Source organism: Balaenoptera musculus, chromosome 6, assembly GCF_009873245.2.
Source record: "Balaenoptera musculus isolate JJ_BM4_2016_0621 chromosome 6, mBalMus1.pri.v3, whole genome shotgun sequence".
NCBI lineage: Eukaryota > Metazoa > Chordata > Mammalia > Artiodactyla > Balaenopteridae > Balaenoptera > Balaenoptera musculus.
In genome coordinates, this window is record NC_045790.1 from 9876085 (window position 1) to 9896771 (window position 20687).

The window sequence follows — 20687 nt, forward strand, 5'->3', positions numbered from 1 at the left end:
CAACATTGTTACGATTTTTTTCTTCTTCTTGCACAACTCTTTGTTTTCCCTTGAGTTAGTAATTTTATCTTGTTTGCTTATTTGCTTAGTTTTCTGTGTACATATTACTACTTTATCTCTAACCCCTCCTGCATTTGTCTAAGTCTCTCCTCAGTATGTTCAAACTCGATGGGTGGTCTAACAATTTTACCTTCTTGAAAAGTCGTCTCCCAGAGCCTTCACTCTTCCCCTGCCTGGTGTCAGCTGCTCTTGGGCCTATTGCATGGCATTCAGTTTAGGACTTTCTCCACTCTGATCCTGAAGATTTCTTTGCCTCTTTCTTCTCTTAGAAGCTCTGTTTTCTGGGCCTTTCTTTTTTTTTGTTTACGCCTTCATTTTGCAGGACACATCCTCCAACAACTCCCTGAGAAAGAGCGCATGGGAGGTAAATTGTCTGAGACCCTGCACGTCTAAAATATCTTCATTCTACTCTCACGCTCTGATGGAAATGTGAGTTAGATGTAGTTTTCTCACAGAATTTTGAAAGCATTGCTCTATTTTCTTCTGTCTTCCAGAAATGCTGTTGAAAAGTCCAATGCTATTGAGTCTAGGTCTTCAATATGTATCCTGTTTATCTCTCTGTGGACTTTTAGAATCTCCTCTTGTTCTTAAAGTTTATGATGATGTGTCAAACCTAAAGACAGTTTACATTCATGTGTTGAGCTTAGTGGGCCCTTTCAGTCTAGAACAGTGGTGGCAACTATGGCCAAGTCTCTGTTTTATGGCCACATCTGGCCTGCCACTGTTTCTATAAATAAAGTTTTATTGGCACACAGCCAAAGATTTGTCTGTTTTCTTTATAATGTAAATATTTTCCCAGAATATATCTGGTGTTAATTCTTCTGGGTCAGTATTTTCAGGTATGCAATGTGTTCTTTCAGTGTATAGTTTCTTTTTATTTTGCAGTTATGGTTTTTATTATTCTGTTCCCTTGCTTGGATTTCTGTAAGGAGCTCCTGTTATCTGTATGTTGTATCTTCCTTGCCTCTCTTCAACACTTGTCATTTTTTTCAAATTCTTTTTATCTCTTTATTTCTTTTTAGTGTTGAATTTTTTCTTCCAATATTTTACTGAACGGCATTATCTGTTGTGTTTATCCACTCTTGTGTTTCTATTAGTTTAGTCTTCATCTATGAATTCTTATTAAGTTTCTAATTCTTTATTGAGTTCTGTTCCCTCATTTTTAAGCTCTCCTGATTCTTCATTTTTGTGGGTCTTTTGTGCCTTGTATAATTTTTTAATGTTTTTAGCTTATTTTGAAATTTTGATGTTTTGTTGGCATGTTTTCATTGTCTGTATGGTATCATATTTTTATTCCAAGAGCTCTTTTTTTTTTTTTTTTTTTTACATCTTTATTGGAGTATAATTGCTTTACCATGGTGTGTTAGTTTCTGCTTTATAACAAAGTGAATCAGTTATACATATACATATGCTCCCATATCTCTTCCCTCTTGCATCTCCCTCCCTCCCCCCCTCCCTATCCCACCCCTCTAGGTGGTCACAAAGCACTGAGCTGATCTCCCTGTGCTATGCGGCTGCTTCCCACTAGCTATCTATTTTACGTTTGGTAGTGTATATATGTCCATGCCACTCTCTCACTTTGTCACAGCTTACCCTTCCCCCTCCCTCTCCCCATGCAAGAGCTCTTTTTATTCTCTTAATGCCTCCCCCACTTTTTAGTAGAAGTCTCCTCTCATTTCTTAGATATACTATCTTAGTTATCTCTCCAAGGAGAATAATGACTGTTATATTCTATCTACCTAATTTATTTCCTCTCCCCCTTCCTCCATTTGTTTTAGCCTTTATCATTTTAGAGACTTTGCTCAAATGCATGGTAATCCTGGGTTATTGGTTCATGTTTAAGAGTTAGACAGAAAAAAAAAAAAAACTGATTAGAAAGTCTGTATGCCATAAGTAGGTCTTGTTGAATTCTAGACTTAATAGAATACACTATAGCATAATCTGGTTCGGCAATTTCATTGTGAAACCCCTGGTGTGAGTATCTTTTTGTTGAGTTTTTTCTTTGGTGCCGATCATATTTTTCAGAGAAGCTTCTTCCAGTCTCCTACCCTGCAGGGTATAAGCCTAACTGAAGGTGTTCTGATCTGAGGAGAAGAAAATTGTTACTCAGTATGTAAACTTTTGCTTAAGGTGGCTGCCTCTAATTGTCAGTGGTTTCTCCTAGTCCAGACTCTCATTTTTATTCTCTCCAGAGAACAATCTGGTGACGTGCCTGGGAGGGGAAGGGTCAATTGCCGAGCTATATGGAATAGGTGAAGAGAATTGGAAGGTTCTATTTCTTAATCAGTTTTTTCTAGGAATTTTCTTGTGTTTAGACTCACCTTCAATCTCACTTCAAGACATACTTATTGTTTCCAATTGCTGAGCTTTTTGTGGGTTTGCAGTATAAATTAAGTCACTTGAATTGAAGTTTCCTGGGTCTGCTAAGTCAGTTATCGTTTGTCTTTTTCCTTTGCACTTTCGAAAATGCTGTTGCTATTCTCTCTTCTCTCATCTCTCTGTCTGAAGTGGTGTGTGTGTGTGTGAGAAGCCCTTTACTGTTGTTCAGTGATAGTTTAGGAGACAGCACAGAGCTAATGTACAGGTTCAGTTCTCCGGAAGGCCCTTCACCTGTACTGTACAGAGAATCTCAGAGAAGTCACTCTTCAGGCCTATTCTTGATTGTGTTCGAGCAAATGATAACATGTTTTTCTAATGACACGTTTTTGTTTGTTTGCTTTAATGGATGCTCCTGATGCTGGTCTGGAAGGTTGCAAAATGGTTTTTTTTCTCTTTTCTATATTTACATGAAAATAATTCATGCTTCATGCTAAATACCATTGTTTACCTTAAAAGAACTTTATTTTTGAATTAAAAAAGTGTGTGTTTTTGTGCTTTTTTTTCTTTTTTCAAAGCAATTCCATGCATCGTGGATCAGAAATTTCTGCTGGCTACACTGGCTGAATGTGGAAATCATTGATTTTCACAAAGATGAATCCTGACTGACATTAATTGCAAACTCCATTTTGAGGGCAGTATAGGAATTTTTTTTCCTTTCTTTTTTCCATGTTTTACTTTAGTTTGTCCATCAATGTGCCTTTCATCTTTTAAAAATACACTGCAATGCTAATGGCAGGTTCTGTAGCTTTTTGTTTTGTTTTGTTTTCACTTAGATCAAATGGTTTTGACAGACAGAAAAAGATTTGTACCACTATTTCCTTCATTAACAGCTATTGTAATTTCTTGGAACTTGATTTTCACTTGGGCAGTTAAGAAGACAACGCTTGTTTTTTGCATCAGTTTTTCTCTCTCTCTCTCTCTCTCTCTTTCTCTCTCGTGTGTGTGTGTGTGTGTGTGTGCACACGCATGTGCAGGACCAACCTTCAGGCTTATGGCTTGTGGAACCTTCTCTTCATTTAATGTAAAACAGAATTCAGTGATTAGCAACATCACTAAAAACTGACCCAGTTTCTTCTCATGAGTCACTGACACCTGTTGAACATGAATGGTCCAGTGTCCACCCCAGAAGACGCTACTAGGCTTCACAGTTAAGAAGCACAGAGGACTGGTGACCGCCCCCCCACCCCCGCATCGCATGCTTGGGGCAATGTCAGGGGTTTTCCTGGCACAATTTGATGCCCAGTGCTGCGAGCTTGGGTCTGCTCCTAGGGGGACCAAGGGTCCTTCCTTCTCCTCAGTTGCCTTATATGCATTCACTCAGCGAACCCAACTGGGTGCACATCCTGACCTTTTAAACCTAAAGGTTGGGCCTGATCGATGGTTACTTTGCACACGTGCCTTCTAAGTGCCAGATGTGTATCCCCGTGGCATTATCGTTGCTGTCCCTGTGGATTCAGCCGCGGGTTTCTGACAAGCTGGAGGAAACAATGGTAATTTTGGCTTTTTCGGGTTTGTCTTCAGATAATGAAAAGCTTTTGTAAAACAGCTGAGTGTCAATATGAGTTCTGTGGCTTCAGTCTCCTTTAAACATAAAATTCTTAAGGGTCCAAAATAAAGGAGGGGGGCAAATTAAAAAAAAAAGAAAGAAAGAAAACCAAACCAAAAAAGAAAAAAATAATAATAATAAATTGCTGATATTGCCACAAATCATTAGAGATCTCCTGACATGCTGAAACCAAATGGCCGTAAGTTCAAAACAAATCAGTGACTTGTTTTTAATTCTTCGTGGTTTCCTTTTGTTCTTTCTGCCCCTTTGCCGTCAGATTGGTGATGTTATTCACACAGGACCTAATCCCCGCCAAGTGCAGGATCGACCCCGCCGCCTCTTTCATCTCCTCGTCATCGCTCTCGGGGGGCTTTTCCGTGCATCTCTTTGAGGGGCAGCATGTCGCTGGGGACCTTCCTCGCCTTGGCGAAGTGCTGGCGCTTCTTGTGCTGGGACGCGTAGCCGCTGTCCCCCAGAGCATCCTTGGCCTCCTCCGGGCTGCGTTTCCTGTCATCCTCCTCCGTCTCGCTGTGGCTCTCGTGGCTCTGGAAGCTGCCCTCACTGACATCCTGGCTCCCCTTGGTGGCCAGCTCGTAGTGGTCGTTGGCCAAGGAGGAGGAGACGGAGTCGCTGGCGGGCACGGTGCTCCTGGCACTGAAGGACTTGGCACTGCTGTAGTTGTCATCCTCCTTGGGTCTCCACTGACCACCGGGGAGCCACAGGACGGCTCGCTCTCAGTCCGCTTCCGGCAGCTGGTGAGGCCATTCTTCACGGCTGCTGTCATTCCAGTGGGAGTGATTGGCAACGGCCGGACTCCAGGAAAGAGGCCTCGGCTCCGAACCCACGTTCCATTTTGTATCACTCTTGGAGGAACTGCTTGTATGTCGGGGAGTATTCAGAAGCATCATGGCACTGGCAGCATCAATGTCAGGATCTTGTAGAAGGGCTCCATTTCTCTTAAAGAAGGTGCTGCCTGGCCAGAGAGGTGGACCTGATGTGCTTTGTTATGCCTGAGGAGAGGCGGGAGGTGTATTGAACACATTCCAGTGTGGGTGATAAGGTGTCTTTTTCAAAGCCTGAATTAGACTTTGTCTATACTCTGGGTCTATGCACCACAATGACCCTTTCCCAATACTCTTGACTCCTCTCTTTGTCCACTTTCTTAAAACACTTATTCAAGGACAAGTTATGTCTCACTGAGTTTTTCCACCCAGTAGGTGTGTTTGCAAAAAACGGAAAATGTTCCAAGATCCAGTTGTAGATATCCTTTCCCGGCAGGCGCTTGGTTGGAGAGACCTCGATGGCCGTAAATATGAGGCAGCTGAAGGAGTAGGGGGGCTTGCAGTTGGGGTTCTGCCCGGCATCGTAGGGCATATCGGAGTGGGCAGGGGATGGGGGCGTGTCATCGTCCAGGTCCTGGACAGGGCTGACGCTCTGCAGGACTGAGTCCCCAAAGCTCTTCAGCAGGTTCTTGCTCTCATGCAGCCAGTTCAGGTTGGTCAGCTCTTCATCTTCCATGGCCCCCTCTTCTAATCGGATGTCAGGCAGAGAAAAGTCGAGGTCATCGTCTTCCTGAAGGGCCTTGGAGAAACCGCCGCCCCGGTAACACTGACTCAGCCCACTGGAGACACTAATTCCTGAGCTTTCTGGTTTCTCACTGGGAGGCATGACTGGACCCATTTACGTGAAGGCTCCTGGCCGGAGTGGGGCACAGGGGCTCCGGGGCACTACTGCCCTTCAGCGGGAGCCGACAGACTTTCGCAGCCACCCAGAGGGCATCACTTGGTGGACCGGCTAAGGACGCGAGGGGCGGGCGCAGGCGGCAGGGGCGCGGGGGTCGCAGCGCGGCATGGGACCTGCGGCGTCTGCCGGGCGTGCCGCGCATCCTCCCGCCGGCCCCGCTGCTCTCCCTGCCCCGCCTCCCTGCAAAATATGTTTTATTTTCCTCTTTCTGCCAAGCCTCAGTTGTGTTTAAGCCAGTTCTTTTCTATAGCTTTGCAGGCCCACGAGTAACGTTTATTTCATTTACCTTTGTGAATAGGGAAGACAATGTGAGGTGTCATACAGAAATGCTCTATATTAGGATGTATATGATAAGCCCCAGAACAACCACTAAGGAAATAACTAAAAAAAAAAAAAAAAAGTGAAAAATCATGAAAGGAATTAAGAGGCTATATCAGAAAATATTCACTTACTGTTTTTAAAAAGTAGTAGGGGAGGAATAGAGGAACAAAAAAGATATGTGATATATAGAAAACTAAAATTAAATTGGCAGACATAAGCCAACTACATCAGTAATAACATTAAATGTGAATGGCTTAAGCAATTCAATCAAATGACAGAGATTATCACATGGGTTTAAAAAAACAAAAGACAAAAAAGAAGACCCAGCCATATGCTGGATAAACAAAATAGAGGATAGAAAAACAATAGAGAAAAATCAATGAAACCAAAAGTTGATTCTTTGAAAAGATCAACAGAACTGACAAACCTTTAGGTAGATTGACCAAGAAAAAAAGGAGATAATACTGCAATTACTAGAGTCAGAAATGAAAGAGGGGAGAGAACTACCGACCTTACAGAAATAAAAACAATTATAACAGATTCCTGTGAACATTCAGATATGCCAGTAATTTGGACAACTTAGATTAAATGGACAAATTACTTGAACAGAATCCTCTATAGATAAGAACTGACTTTATGATACATTTGCAGGCTGCTGCCTTCTCCTCTCAAGGATGCAGTAGAAGTATCAACCTGGAGAAGATGCTATACAATGCAAGAGGTGAACTCTGCCCTTAGTAAAATCCAGCTGGTGGGATATTCTCAGAAAATTGTGAGTGTTAATATGATTTTAAGTGACTGATGAATGCTTTCGATTCATACTGTTGTTCTTTGGAAGGATCCTATAGTGCCTTTTTTTAATGTATCTTTTTTTTTTTAATTTATTTATTTTTTGGCTGTGTTGGGTCTTTGTTGCTGCACGGGCTTTCTCTAGTTGCGGTGAGCAGGGGCTACTCTTCGTGCGGTGGCTTCTCTTGTTGCGGAGCACAGGCTCTAGGAGTGCAGGCTTCAGTAGTTGTGGCTCGGGGGCTCTAGAGCGCAGGCTCAGTAGTTGTGGCGCACGGGCTTAGTTGTTCCATGGCATGTGGGATCTTCCCGGACCAGGGCTCAAACCCATGTCCCCTGCATTGGCAGGCGGATTCTTAACCACTGCGCCACCAGGGAAGTCCCTAGTTCCCTTTTTTAAGCCACTCAGTCACTACAAATCTTGTACTAGTACATAGTGAAAAGATAGAACATCTGTTGTTTTCCTCCATCTTTTCCAGGTTCTTATTGGCACTCTTTCCTAACCCTTACATTCTCCATCACTAGCTAGCATGTAATGAGTCAGGAGAAAGGCATCTCATCCTGTTTACTTTAGAACAGTGACACCACTTTACAGATTTTGGACTAGTGAAATAGGAAACAGATAGAATAAAAGAGATCAAGAAATAATTTGGCAAGTATAACTTTTGAGCTCTGACCTGATCATGATAAGGGTTCCCATTCCTGTTAACTTGTGCCCAGAGCCACTCAGTACAGAACAACCAAGATATTAATTACTAACCTGAAAAGGGAAGAAAAAAAAGAAGAAGAAGAAAACCGAAGTATTTGTCTCTTCGGTCTATTTCATAATATAGCATCTCTGCCTTTTAATGAGTGAGGCCTAGGGGCCTGGTGCCATGTGGATAGACTGAATCTCTCAGAGATGTGACAAGTAAAGACTGTCAGATGTGTCTCCCACATGGTCTCCATCATTTTTCTGTTTTACTTTAAACTTTCTGGTTCACTTGAAAATAGTTTCTAAGTGGAGAAGAATGTTTCTGTTATTTTTCCCTGCGAACTTATCTGGCATGACTGTACTGCTGAATGCTCATCACACATTCTTATTGTGGTTCTTTTGTAGGAGCTTTTTGGTGCAGTCCAGGTGACTCCTTTAAGCTCTGGCTATGCCCTTGGAAGCTCCAACTGGATTATCCAATCCCATTATGAGAAAGTGTCTTACGTCTCTGGATCCTCCTTGCTTACCACACACCCCCAGGTAATTCTAAATTCTCTTTTAACAGCTCAGCTTTTTGGTTATTTACCCTAAATTCAGAATGTGTCCAAAGTACCATCAGCTGTTTTTAAATCTTCCTAATTTCAGTTTCTACAAACACTCTTTTTTTTTATTGTGGTAAGAACACTTAACATAAGATATACCCTCATAATAAATGTGTAACTGTACAATACATGATTGTTGACTATAAGTGCGATGTTGTATAGCAGATCTGTAGAGCCTATTCATCTTGCTTACCTGAAACTTTACGTCCTCCTCTTTATCAAAGTTAGAGTATTCATGTCCATAGTTCCTCTGTAAGATCCTGCTGCCTTTAGGTCACCTCTAGGATTTAGAGATTTCCCAACACTTCCAATAACCAGAGCCTGATGAGTGTAACAGAGGCGATCACTTGTTTACTCAACAAATATTAATTACTTAATATTTACTAAGGGCCTACTATGTGTCAAGCACTCATCTAGGTATTAGAGATTCAGTGGTGACCCGCAGACAAAGTCCCTTCTCATGAATCTGCCTTCATTGATGTATAGAGAGAGAATGGTATGCTGAAAATAAATGAGCAAAGTAATTCCAGATTCTGACACAAGTACTGAAAACAACAAAGCAGAGTTATATAGAGAGTGATGGAGACTAGTTTAAATTGGATGGTCAGAGGAAGCTTCTAGGGACAGTCTCATTGGAACTGAGACCTGGAGAAATGAGGCATGTAAAGCTGTGGACAAAGCATTACAGGGACATGGCAGATGAAGGGCTCCTAACACCAGAACAAGCTGGGCATGTCTGCAGAGCAGAGGAGACCATTGTGATTGCAGCATACTAAGTATGATCAGGACATGTCCAAGAGGTTAGCAGACACCAGGCCATGTAGGACTTTGTAGGCCATGATGAGAAATTTGGATTTTATTTGAATGTATAGACTGAAGCTATTGGAAAGTTTTAAGGTAGTCATTCATTATCAGTCACATTGGCAAGCACCTAAGTGCATAAATATTGTTATAAATGTTAGTTATTCCATGTTAGGTATTTGTAAAGAATTTATTGTTCATTTCATAAATCTTGGTTCTTTCCATGTTTGTAAAAGAGGGCAAGGGAGATTAGATATTGTTAGTTAGATATTGTTAGTTAGCCGGTGGATGGGTGGATGGATGGATGGATAGATAACTAGGAGGAGTCCATGTCCCATTTTAACATAGGAAAAAGAATGACTGCTGTAAGTCTAGAACAGTAGGATTCTTCTGAGCTGCCACTCTGCATTTTTTTTGTACCTTTTTTATAATCAAGTTTCATTTCAAGGTCTAGAGGGGACAAGTGGCTATTTTTTCCTATAGCTAGCAGAATTCTGGGCCTTTCCCACTTATTGAAATCAAAAGCCCATCAATGTCATCCTAATCTGCTTCATTGAATCAAATTTTTTATTGGCAGCTTCTATCATTCCTGATATATTCTCCCATAAACGACAGAAAGATTACTTGGCTGCCAACTCTTCCGATTTGTCCTGCCTTTACGATACTATTGATGTAATTTCCAGTAAATTATACTTACAAGGTCTGTAAATTTAAAGGGAAAATAAGGTCTTGAAAGTAATGAGCAGCATACCTAAGTAATTAATTTTAATTTCTAGCTGGCAACCACTATTGTATGTAAAAAAGAAAGAAATTAGATTTTCTTTTACCCAGATAATTGGATTCTATATTGAATTAGCAGGGATGAGGAAAGGTTTGGTTTGAAAAAACTTGATATTTTACTTCAGAGGTCAGCAGACCACCTGTTCTGGTAAATAATGTTTTGTTGGAATACAGTCACACCCATTTGCTTCATGGGTTGTTTGTGGCTGATTACACCCTATCATGGCAGTTATACTTTTCAACTTTATAGAAAAGGGCCAATCACCGATCAGCTTTAGTAATGGAACCCCATGACCTAGGAAGAATGTGGCAGGCAGCTATACTGATCTAATAAGCATATGGAAATGAGGCTTTGGATTAAGCCTGTAACAGTAAGAATGGAAAGATAAGTTAAAGAAACATTGGCAGATCTTTAATTCAACAAACATTTCTTGAATAACCGCTGTCTTCAGGGAAGGAAAAATACAAGTCAAAGATTTTATGCCTGGACGACACTGAGAATGATGATAATCACGCTAATCCAGTTGACAAGGAGGAGTTGGTGGGGGTGGGGAGGCGGCCACGGTCATTAGTTTCAGAAGGGGGTAGTGTGTATGATGAATAGGAATTAGAGAGAACATTGGACAGATGGAAATGCAGAGCTGGAAGTTGGATATGAAGGCAAGCCTGGAGACAAATTGAAGAGCCATCAGATTTTTTTAAATATATAACATGCTGAGGATTAAAGACTGAGCTGTGGGAAACAGTGGAAGGAAGAAAAATGGTCTTGAATAAGAATGTTTGGAGAATTGAGGCCAAAAAAAGTACAGCATCCCAAATGGAAAAGGAAGAGAACTAGCCTTTACTGAGCACACCGTCTCAGTATTAATTTCTTAAACCAATCTAATATTCAGCAACCATGGTGAATTCTCATAGTAATTCTGATATTTATCTGTTGATGATAGTATCTGCAAAGGAGTAACAGTTTTGTCACTAAGCTTCCAATCCTTGTATCTTTTCTTCTTCCCATCTTGTAACTAAGCTCTCTAGTTCCACGTTAAACAGAAGTGATGATAGCAGCATCATTGTTTTATATCTGATTTTAAAGGGAATGCTTTCCTAATCTCTTCATTAAATGTGATGCTTACATGTCTTTATTTGTCAGGTTAAGGAGTTTCTCCTCTGTTCCTAATTTTCTGATTTTTTAAAACCAGATATAGGTGTTATTTTTATCAAATACTTTTTCTGAGTCTGAGTTAATCATGTGATTTCTTTCATTGAGACCATTAATGTAGTGAATTGTAATGTTAACTTTTCTCACATGTTACCGTCCTTGCGTTCCTGGGATAAATCTTACTCGATCATATAATTTATTCTTTTTAAAATACCTTCCTGGAATCATTTGGTCAGTATTTTATAGAAGTTTATAATCTGTACCCATAAGTGAAAAATGGACCCATACATTATTTTCTTGTACTATCTTCATTTGTTTGGAATCAAGGTACATTAGTCTCATCAGATGATTTGGGCACCTTTCCCTCTTTTTCTGATGGCCAGAAATTTACAAGATAGGGATTATCTTCTCTTGAAAGTCAGATTCCCCATAAAATTGTCTAAGTGTGGGATTACCATTTTAATTTTTTTCATAGCTATTGAATTATATTTTCTGGGTCAAAGGTATGCCAATTTTTCAGAAATTTGTCCATTTTTCCTAGGTTTTCAAAAATCATACACATGGAATTATATGTCTACAATTTATATTTTAAACTTCTGTGTAATTCAATTTTCATCCCAAATTTTTTTTCATTATGTCTTTTTTCCCCCCACCCCTTGTTCAGACTTGCCAGAGGTTTGCCTACATTACTGATTTTCTTCAAAGAAAAATTTTTGCTTTCAGTGGTTTTTGTTGTATTTCTATTCTCTGTTCTGCCCTTTATTATTTCCTTCCTTGGGTGTACCTTGCTGCATTTCTTTTTTTTTTTTTTTTAAATTAATAGACTTTTACTTTTTTTTAAAGTATTTATTTATTTATTTATTTATGGCTGTGTTGGGTCTTCGTTTCTGTGCGAGGGCTTTCTCTAGTTGTGGCAAGCGGCAAGCGGGGACCACTCTTCATCGCGGTGCGCGGTCCTCTCACTATCGCGGCCTCTCCTTGCGGAGCACAGGCTCCAGACGCGCAGGCTCAGTAATTGTGGCTCACGGGCCCAGCTGCTCCGCGGCACGTGGGATCTTCCCAAACCAGGGCTCGAACCCGTGTCCCCTGCATTGGCAGGCAGACTCTCAACTGCTGCGCCACCAGGGAAGCCCTGCATTTCTTTTAATACTTAGCTCATTTGTTTCAGTCTTTCTTTGCTCTCCAATAAGTATATTTAAAGCTGTCAGTTTCTCTCAGTATCATTTAACTGTTAAATGTTGATATGAAGTGCTTTGTCATTCATATCTAAGTATATCATAATTTCCTTCTTAATGTTCCTGATTTAAATAACCAAAGGTTATTTTATAGTATACTTTTGTTTGTTTCTAGTCTATCCCAGTATGGTTAGACTTAGCATTAGACAAGACTTTTGTCATGTTATACTTACATTTCAAGATTCTTTTCTAATTTTCTTTTACATTATAATAAGAGTATACTGATTCTTTGAAATTTGTTTAGGCTTACTTTGAAACACAATCCTTTTTGGTAAATGTTCAACATATGTTGGAAAAGACTGTGTATTCAGTGCTGAGTGAAAATTTTTTCTGTATGTATTTATTCATTTGAGTCTGTTGTGTTTTTAAGTCTCCTATCTTTCCTTAGCTACCAGTTTCTGAAAAGGATGTGTTATTTGTTGATTTATCTATTTCTCCTTATAGTTTTACTGATTATTGCTTTTTATATTTTTAAGCTGTGTATACTCAGGGGTATATATGTTCATGTGATCATTGTGTCTTATTGATCAATTATTCCTTCTATCAGGATGTTTTCTTTTTTTTTCTCGATCAAAACTGCATTAAAAGCCAGGAGACTTTTTCCCCTTCCATACTTGCCTGCTAGTGTTTTTCATTCCTTTTTTTTTTTTTTTTTTTCCCACTCTTTCTGTGTCCTTTTCTACTGAATCCCTTGTAGACAACATAGTAAGGGATTTTTTTTTTTTTTTCCTTTTTCAATCTAGAGAGTCTCTTTGATTAGTGAAACCGTTTATGTTTCTTATAATCACCATTGTATTGGGGGCTTATTTTTGCCATCTTCATGTTTTTTTAGTTTACTTCATTCTTTTCCCCATGTTTTCTTGCCTTCTTTTAGAAGGCTAAATTTCTTTCTGCAAGTTTGAAGACATATATATCTTTTAACTTTTTATTTTATATTGGAGTAGAGTTGATTTAAAAATGTTGTATCAGTTTCAGGTGGACAGCAAAGTGATTCAGTTATACGTATACATGTATCTATTCTTCTTCAAATTCTTTTCCCATTTAGGTTGTTACATAATATTGAGTAGAGTTCCTTGTGCTATACAGTAGATTCTTGTTAGTTATCCGTATATATTTTATTTTTATTCTTCCGGGTTATTCCTTCATTTGTCCTTCCTGTGAGTATCTTATCACTGTCTGTATCTCTCCCTCCAGAGCCTCCCACCTTTCCCCCCTGCCCACCATTGTCAGTAGTGTCTAGAAATTTAGTCCCAGGTTATTTAAAATATACATAGGGTGGTGAATATATCGCATATTTAGACAACAGTGAACTTTGTTCGTTTTTTCTTTCATCCCAACCTTATTTCCCATAAATCTCATAAGCCTTCGAGATTTACTCTTCATTTTTCAAGAATACTTGAGGAATGTTCACCAAGAGGTAAACCTTATGAGGCCATGAACTACTAAGAACATCTTAGTAGATGGGTCGTGGCTATCAGGAAGAATGAGGCTAGAGATGTTTTGAGAGCAGGAAACTTCTCTCCATTTGGGAACGTCTGCCTTAGAGCAGTGGTTCTTAACATTCTGTGGGTCATGGACCCAAAAGCCTGGTGGTAAGAATTTGATGAGAACTTTTTTTTTTTTTTTAATCTGCACACCTATACAAGATTTTACATTTATTTTCTGGAGACCGTGACTTTATAGAGTCCTCAGAAACCCATTGTTATTCATCAGGTTAAGAATCCCTGACTTAGAACTTTGGAAAGAACCTTTTTTGTAAGAAATAAATTTTTTTTTAATTAATTGAGAATTTCTACCCAATCAATTCGCTGAAGCTTCTGATGTTCACAGTGGGAATTCCTTCTTGCCCTTGGGGTTGGAGGAGGCTGGTAGCTGGCCTGAGAGAACGTTTTCTTCTACCCCACACTGCCCATATTTACTCTGTCTCGCCTTCCTGATCCTTCTCCCTTTGGAGTTCAGGGAGATACTCCTCCTGGTTTGTTTTCCTGAGGTCTTAAAGACTTTGGCAGTAATAAATGTAGATTCTTCCCTTAAATCTAAAGAAAGTATCTTAAATTTGGAGTCCTTGAATCAGGTTTTTAGAGCTCAGGCAGTTGCTTGGGTAGGTTTGTTTTGCTCTGTTTTGTTTCTTATATTTTTCTTCTTCCCTCTGAATTCCCCAAATGTTTTGTTATTGTTTATGCAATTCTTTAATCTAGATGCTCTGCAGTAAACGGCTTTTTTGGCTTTTTGGTCTTTCTTCTATATTTTATTTCATTGTAATGAATCAGCGACTTGCTCCAAATCTTCACGTGGATGTACCTGGTAGCATCTTTCAGCTAGTCCTTAGTCTTCTGATGGAGGTAGGCTGCTACTTCTCCCTCCAGGCCTGGCTTCATGGGGGTCTTACAGTCAGTCAGGTCCAGTCCTTGGGGATTTTCTAGGAGTGTCAGACTTACCCTGGTACAGAACGGGGGGGTTAAAATCACATGGTTACCCTCATGCACAGAGCAGAGCTGGGGATGGAGGTCAACACAGAGACATTGTCCCGCATCCACAAAACTCATGTCAATGTAGGTGGTTGAGGCTTCCTTTGCTCCCCTGATAACCTGGGCTTCAATTCTGCACTCTCTTCTGTAGCATCAGAGCCCACTGCGTGAGAGCCAGGCCTGGGCTGAGTGTTGACCCTTCAAGAGGGGGCAACCTGAAAACTATCACTTCTCTGGGCCTCACTCACTCTATGGAGACCAGATGACTGACATTCTCCAGCATCACATCGCTGCACAGCTGTCCCTGGGATATGTCCACGAAGGGCCCACTCTTCCTGGGTAAAGGACACAGCCATGTCCCCGAAATGTTATTTAGGAAAAATGTCTGGGACAAACCGCAGCATACAGTTCCTTCCTCAGCTGCCAGGGTTGTGGGCAGGAAGCTTGTTCCTGTCCATGGACGCAGCCCCAAGTTGTCCCAAAGCCTCGGCCTCCTCAGGTTGGTCCTGAGGAAGCAAAGCTCTGTCCTCACTGGCAATGTAGCACCAACCAGTAAAAGTTAAACTTGATATATTTGGGGGCAGGAGCGGTGAGGAAGCTGAGCTACACACGGTTTGTGATTGGTTTGGAGAATTGGGCTCAGTAAGCAGATCCCATGAGGCGAGGAGGGAGAGACTGAACAACTTGCTGGACTCCTGTCTGTTTCTTTCCACACCTGCTGTTTTGTTTCTTCTCTGGCAGACAGCTTCTCTCTGCAGAGTATTTCCTTCTCTCAAAAGTAATATATGCTACTTACGTGCATTCATTTGTTTATTCATTCCTTCCTTCTGTCATCTAGTCTGTTGTATTTCCTAAACCCCTGCTTTGGGCAGTGAAATGTGCTAGGCTGTAAGGGGAACAGAGATGGGTAGGTGCTGGATTTACACAAGTTATCATAGAGAAAGAAGATGAGTGCACACAGGACTTTTCTCCAGGGTACAAGTGATTGATCCTTTCAGATTAGAAATCCAGTGAAGTGCTATGGGATTCAGAAGTGAGGTGCACCCCTTCCTGTTGGGGATTAGGAGACCTCTTGGAAGAGTGGGCTTTTTTTTTTTTTTATAATTTAGTCTTGCTTGATTTCCCTTTGCTCACTTTTTTTTTTTAATTTTATTTATTTATTTATTTTTATTTATGGCTGTGTTGGGTCTTCGTTTCTGTGCGAGGGCTTTCTCTAGCTGCGGCATGTGGGGACCACTCCTCATCGCGGTGCGCAGGCCTCTCATCATCGCGGCCTCTCTCGTTGCGGAGCACAGGCTCCAGATGCGCAGGCTCAGCAACTGTGGCTCACGGGCCCAGCCACTCCGCGGCATGCGGGATCCTCCCAGACCAGGGCTCGAACCCGCGTCCCCTGCATTAGCAGGCAGACTCCCAACCACCGCGCCACCAGGGAAGCCCGAAGAGTGGGCTTTTAATTGGCCTTAGAAGGCTGGGTACGATATGCTTCATGATTCCAAATATATTTCCTACTTTCTCTCATCAAAGAAGCGTAGGTCATTGGGTCATTAACTTTTTCACTGATTCCTCCTTTTCTGCCTTTAAGCAAATCAGAGGGGTTTTAATATGGAAAAAGGCTTTCAGAAGACTGTCTCATCACCTGCTGCCATAGTCTCTGTCTTAACCAGGATGAGATTTCTCCTGTTCACCTTGTTCAACTCAGTCTGTGAACATGACTTTCTCGTCTTTTACCTCCTGGATTTATTTCACATCTCTAGCTCAACAGTGATCAGTTTCTGGTCAAACTTACTTTTTCTATTTTCCACAGCATCTCACAGCTGCACCATTCATCAGTCTCTTGTTGACATTCTTTTTAGTCTAGGCTTCTGTAGCAATCTTTTTGTTGTTGTGGTATTCCTCTTCTTGCTCTACCTGATCTTTTGCCGTGTTACAGGGTGAATGCACCATAAACTTAATCTTTCCCAAACCCCTGAGTTTTACAGGTAGGAAGCTCTTCACTGCCTTTTGTACTTCTCTTGTCTTTGCCCCTCTCCCACGTTCCTTACAGTCTCCCTCCAGCCTTGGCCCTACACCCACTTCTCTTTTCCTCACTCCAAATGAACTGACATTTCTGTTAAGTACTTTGATGAAGGTACCTAGCAGATCTCCATATACATCACATGCCACTGTTTTATCTTTAAGCTCAGATTAAATCATTTCCCTATCCTCAGAACACCTGCAGCTTGTCGACGCTGGACTTATTATTGCCTCCTTATTCTTTTAAATCACTGCATCCAAATTTCCCTTTGACTGCATTTCTGGCTTCAGATTTTGGAGCATGTTAAAGTCTGCTTTCTCCCTTGTCCTGTATGTCCAATCCATTCCCCAAAGTCTGTTAATTGTTTTGTATGATGTGTAGATCTGCTTCTTCCAGCTCCTCAAATGCCATGAAATTGTAATTTTTTTCCCTTTATGTCTGTCTGGGCTGCCTTCAAAGTGTTCTCCATCTGTTTGGTCTCACCCCCCTTCCTTCAGCTATTGTCTGTGTTTATTGTTAAAAAATGTCATCCTCCGGCTTCAGACCATTGACTCCTTATTGCCTAGCCTATCAGTCTTCACGATTCTGACCTTTTAGGCCCTTAACCAATAATACTTTCTCTCTTTTTCCTAATTTCTTTTGTCAAATAAATCCGTTTGGCATCTACAGGCTGCCTTCCCCTGCCCTCTGCCCTCCCTGGCCCTCCTCCCACTGTTGACATGCTTATCTCATGTTCCTGACTTGTAGTGCCTATTTCCTAGCATGGAATGTTCTCACTTTGCTTACCAGAATGCATGTTCTTTTCATGTGTTCATTTATTCAATGAATGTTTATTTACTATTTGCTGTGTGCCAGGCATCTTGCCAGGAAGTAAGGATACAGAGTCCTTGCTCTCAGGGAGCTTCATAGTCCCATGGGGGACACAGACAGGTAAACAGGCGATTACAATTCAGTGTGGTCGGTGCTGGGATAGTGAGTCTTGGAGGCCATGAGGGCACATGTAGGAGGGACGTCTTGGTCGGGGGGGGGTTTGGGGGGGAGGGGTGTCACTCAGCCACTCAGCCATTCCAAAGTCCGCCTGAAATTGGGTCTTAATAAGTTCCTTAGCCAAAGAGAGAAAGAAAATTAGAACCAAAACTTCATCTGCCAAAAAACCATATACAAGTGACCTCCCCTGGCCTAGGGCAGCCCTCTAGTCTGCATTCATCCTGGCACTTAGATACTCAGTGCAGACTCAAGAAACTTGAATTACATTTTTTATGGCTTTTGGAAAAATCCTCCTTTTTGATTATACATACTTGTTTTCTCTTCAACTCGGTCATAAGCTTCTAGGGCCTAGAAACTGGATCTCCTTTTTCTCATGCCCTGTGCAAAGTGTCCAGTAAAAATTAATCAGCAGAGGGGACTTCCCTGGTGGCACAGTGGTTAAGAATCCACCTGCCAGTGCAGGGGACACGGGTTCGATCCCTGGTCTGGGAAGATCCCACATGCCGTGGAGCAGCTAAGCCCGTGTGCCATAACTACTGAGCCTGCACTCTAGAGCCCACGAGCCACAACTACTGAAGCCTGCATGCCCTAGAGCCCACGCGCCACAACTACTGAAGCCCGTGCGCTCTAGGGCCCGAGTGCCGCAACTACTGAAGCCTGCGTGCCTAGAGCCCTGCTCCACAGCAAGAGAAGCCCGCACGCTGTAACTTAGAGAAAGCCACGCACAGCAACAAAGACCCAACACAGCTAAAAAAAATTTTTTAATTAAAAAATATATACATATGTATAAAAAAAAGTAATCAGCAGAGGACCAGCACAAAGACCACAGCATCCTTGGACCTAGGCTTTTTCAAAATTTTATTCCACAGGTTCGATTGTGACTGTCAACTTTGTAAGGTATTTTTATTTGATTCTTGGACACAGTGGAATTTTCTGTTTTTGTGTGTTTAAACAAAATGTTCCCACTTCAGGCACTCAGCGAGTGACCACTGACACCAGTAATATATGCATTTGCCCTTTGGTGGTGAAATGGAGATGGTGGTGGTGTCAGCTTGGTTTGGAGAGTGTCACTAAAAGCCTTTTAAGACTACTTTTTTTATAGTAGCCCTGGGAATCCACAAGAAATGTCTCCCAAGTTTTAGGGCTAAAACTATGAACATCTAGTCTGACTTGATCATGAAGTATCTCAGCGTCCAGCTCGGTGGTAGTCATGTTGTAGTACTGCCTTTGTTTTTTATTATGGGCATTTAATTTTCAAAGGAAGGCAGTGGTAATGGCTGAGGTTCAGAGATGATAATGTTTTCAGTGCCAGAGTTTTCTCCCCACTGAGTCTTTGTTTAGATCAATAGTCCTTAATTAACCTTTTGGGGGTCATGGCCCCAAATGACAATCTAATTAAATCTGTGGAAAAATGTATACAGGCACACAGAATTGTGTGTACCATTTCAGGAGGTTCCTAGGCCCTCTGAATCCCCCATCAGCCCTGTGAATCATTAGTGGCTTGTTCTAATAAGATTCTTATAAAATTGTTGTGCTTTTAAGCTGAATATGCCATCCACTGAAGCTTGGTCCTTTTGGTCACCGTTCCAGTTTCCTTCTGCTTGGTGTGTGCACCCAATGAACGTTCCCAGGCTCATTACACATCAGCTGCTATAAACCTCTGTACTTTACTTCCCCTTTCCTCCTTCTCTGGAAACAATGAACGTACATATATATATATATATATATATATATATATATATATGTTTGTTGGAGAAGTGCAAATAGATAGGTCAGTTCTGCCTGAGCAGAGGAAAAGCTCTTACACGCATTGTTATGTATCTGTGCAAATAGGAATTAGAAGCTACTCAGTGTAATTGTCACAACTGTACTTTTCCTTTATTCGTGTCAAAGAAGTATTTTTCAGGTTATAAAGCAGCTTATATAACCACACTCATGTTATTTTAAAAAATAATGAAGCCCATATATCCATGTGTATATAAAATGCTAAAGGATGATACATCAAAAGGCATGCATACTCAGAGATAGCAATGCAGATGGTAGGTGTTTGCTGAACTGCTGTTTGAAATTTTGGGGGGAAGTCTGGGTGGAACAGAAAGAGGAGGGATAAGGCTTCTTAGTAAACGGTGTTTCTGGCTTTTTTCTTCTGGTGTTCTGGTGAGTATGTTAAATAAAACTGAGGAAAAGATGCGTCACAAAGTGAAAACGTTGGTGAGCTCTCCAGCATCTCAATCCATGGGCCGTCATTTTTTTCCCTTTCTATTCCTCTTATTAAGTACTTTTTAAATTGTTTTAAATTTTTTTACAATTTTTAAAGGTTACTTTCTATTTACAGTTATTGCAAAATATTGGCTATATTCCCCATGTTGTACAATACATCTTTGCATGGGCCTTCATTTTTGTTTCCAATTTTAATCCTGGTTTATTTGGGAAAAGTAATTAGTATTTTCTTGAAATGCTCTGAAAACAAAGTTAAATTCAAAAATAAAACATCCTAAGGACCACACAATAGTACACCATAGGACTTCATAGGCTACAGGAAGATCATGTGTATTAGCACATGAGACTCTCAGAAGCCACTGAAGGGAGATGGGTCAAGAAATAGGCCCATTTTATAAGAAACCCAGCTCGGAGGCTTGGCTGAGGTCCAGCGCTGGTAATGGAATTGAAGGAGGCTTTACATTTCTGGTCCCTAATCCAGTGTGCTTCTTTGCTCCTCTGCCACTGACTCTTAGGGAAATGCACCCCAGCTCTTTAAGTCCCAACTTCTGTATTTTCAAAATGTACCCTATTTCATGTACTTGGCAGAGCTGTTTTGAGAACCAAATTGTATAGTGCAGTGGTTCTCAAGGCATGATCCCCAGACCGGCACCAGGAGCATCTCCTGGGAGCTTGTTAGAAATGCAGATTTTCAGGCCCTCCTCAAACCTGAATCAGAAGCTCTGGGGGTGGGGCCCAGCGATCCACCTCCAGGTGATTCTGATGCACGCTCAAGTTTGAGGGCCACCAACGATATGTGTGAGATGGCCTTTTGAAAAGAGCAAAGCATTATAGAAATATAAGATAATGTGCTTATTTTTCATTGAGGTAAAATTTATGTACAGTGAAACCAAAAGAT

The 20687-nt window shown here is 41.1% G+C and overlaps 1 protein-coding gene and 1 pseudogene across 2 annotated transcripts in view; one reads left to right on the top strand and one right to left on the bottom strand.

Annotated features, from left to right (window-relative positions):
* Nucleotides 1–20687, top strand: part of INTS9 (integrator complex subunit 9) — a 109742-nt gene that overhangs the window by 56799 nt on the left and 32256 nt on the right. For both annotated transcript variants that reach the window (XM_036856285.1, XM_036856284.1), the window contains exons 7-8: nucleotides 6701–6821; nucleotides 7935–8069. In XM_036856285.1, coding sequence (XP_036712180.1) covers nucleotides 6701–6821; nucleotides 7935–8069 — 256 coding nt within the window. The remainder of the gene's footprint in view (nucleotides 1–6700; nucleotides 6822–7934; nucleotides 8070–20687) is intronic.
* Nucleotides 4215–20508, bottom strand: LOC118897250 (annotated as a pseudogene).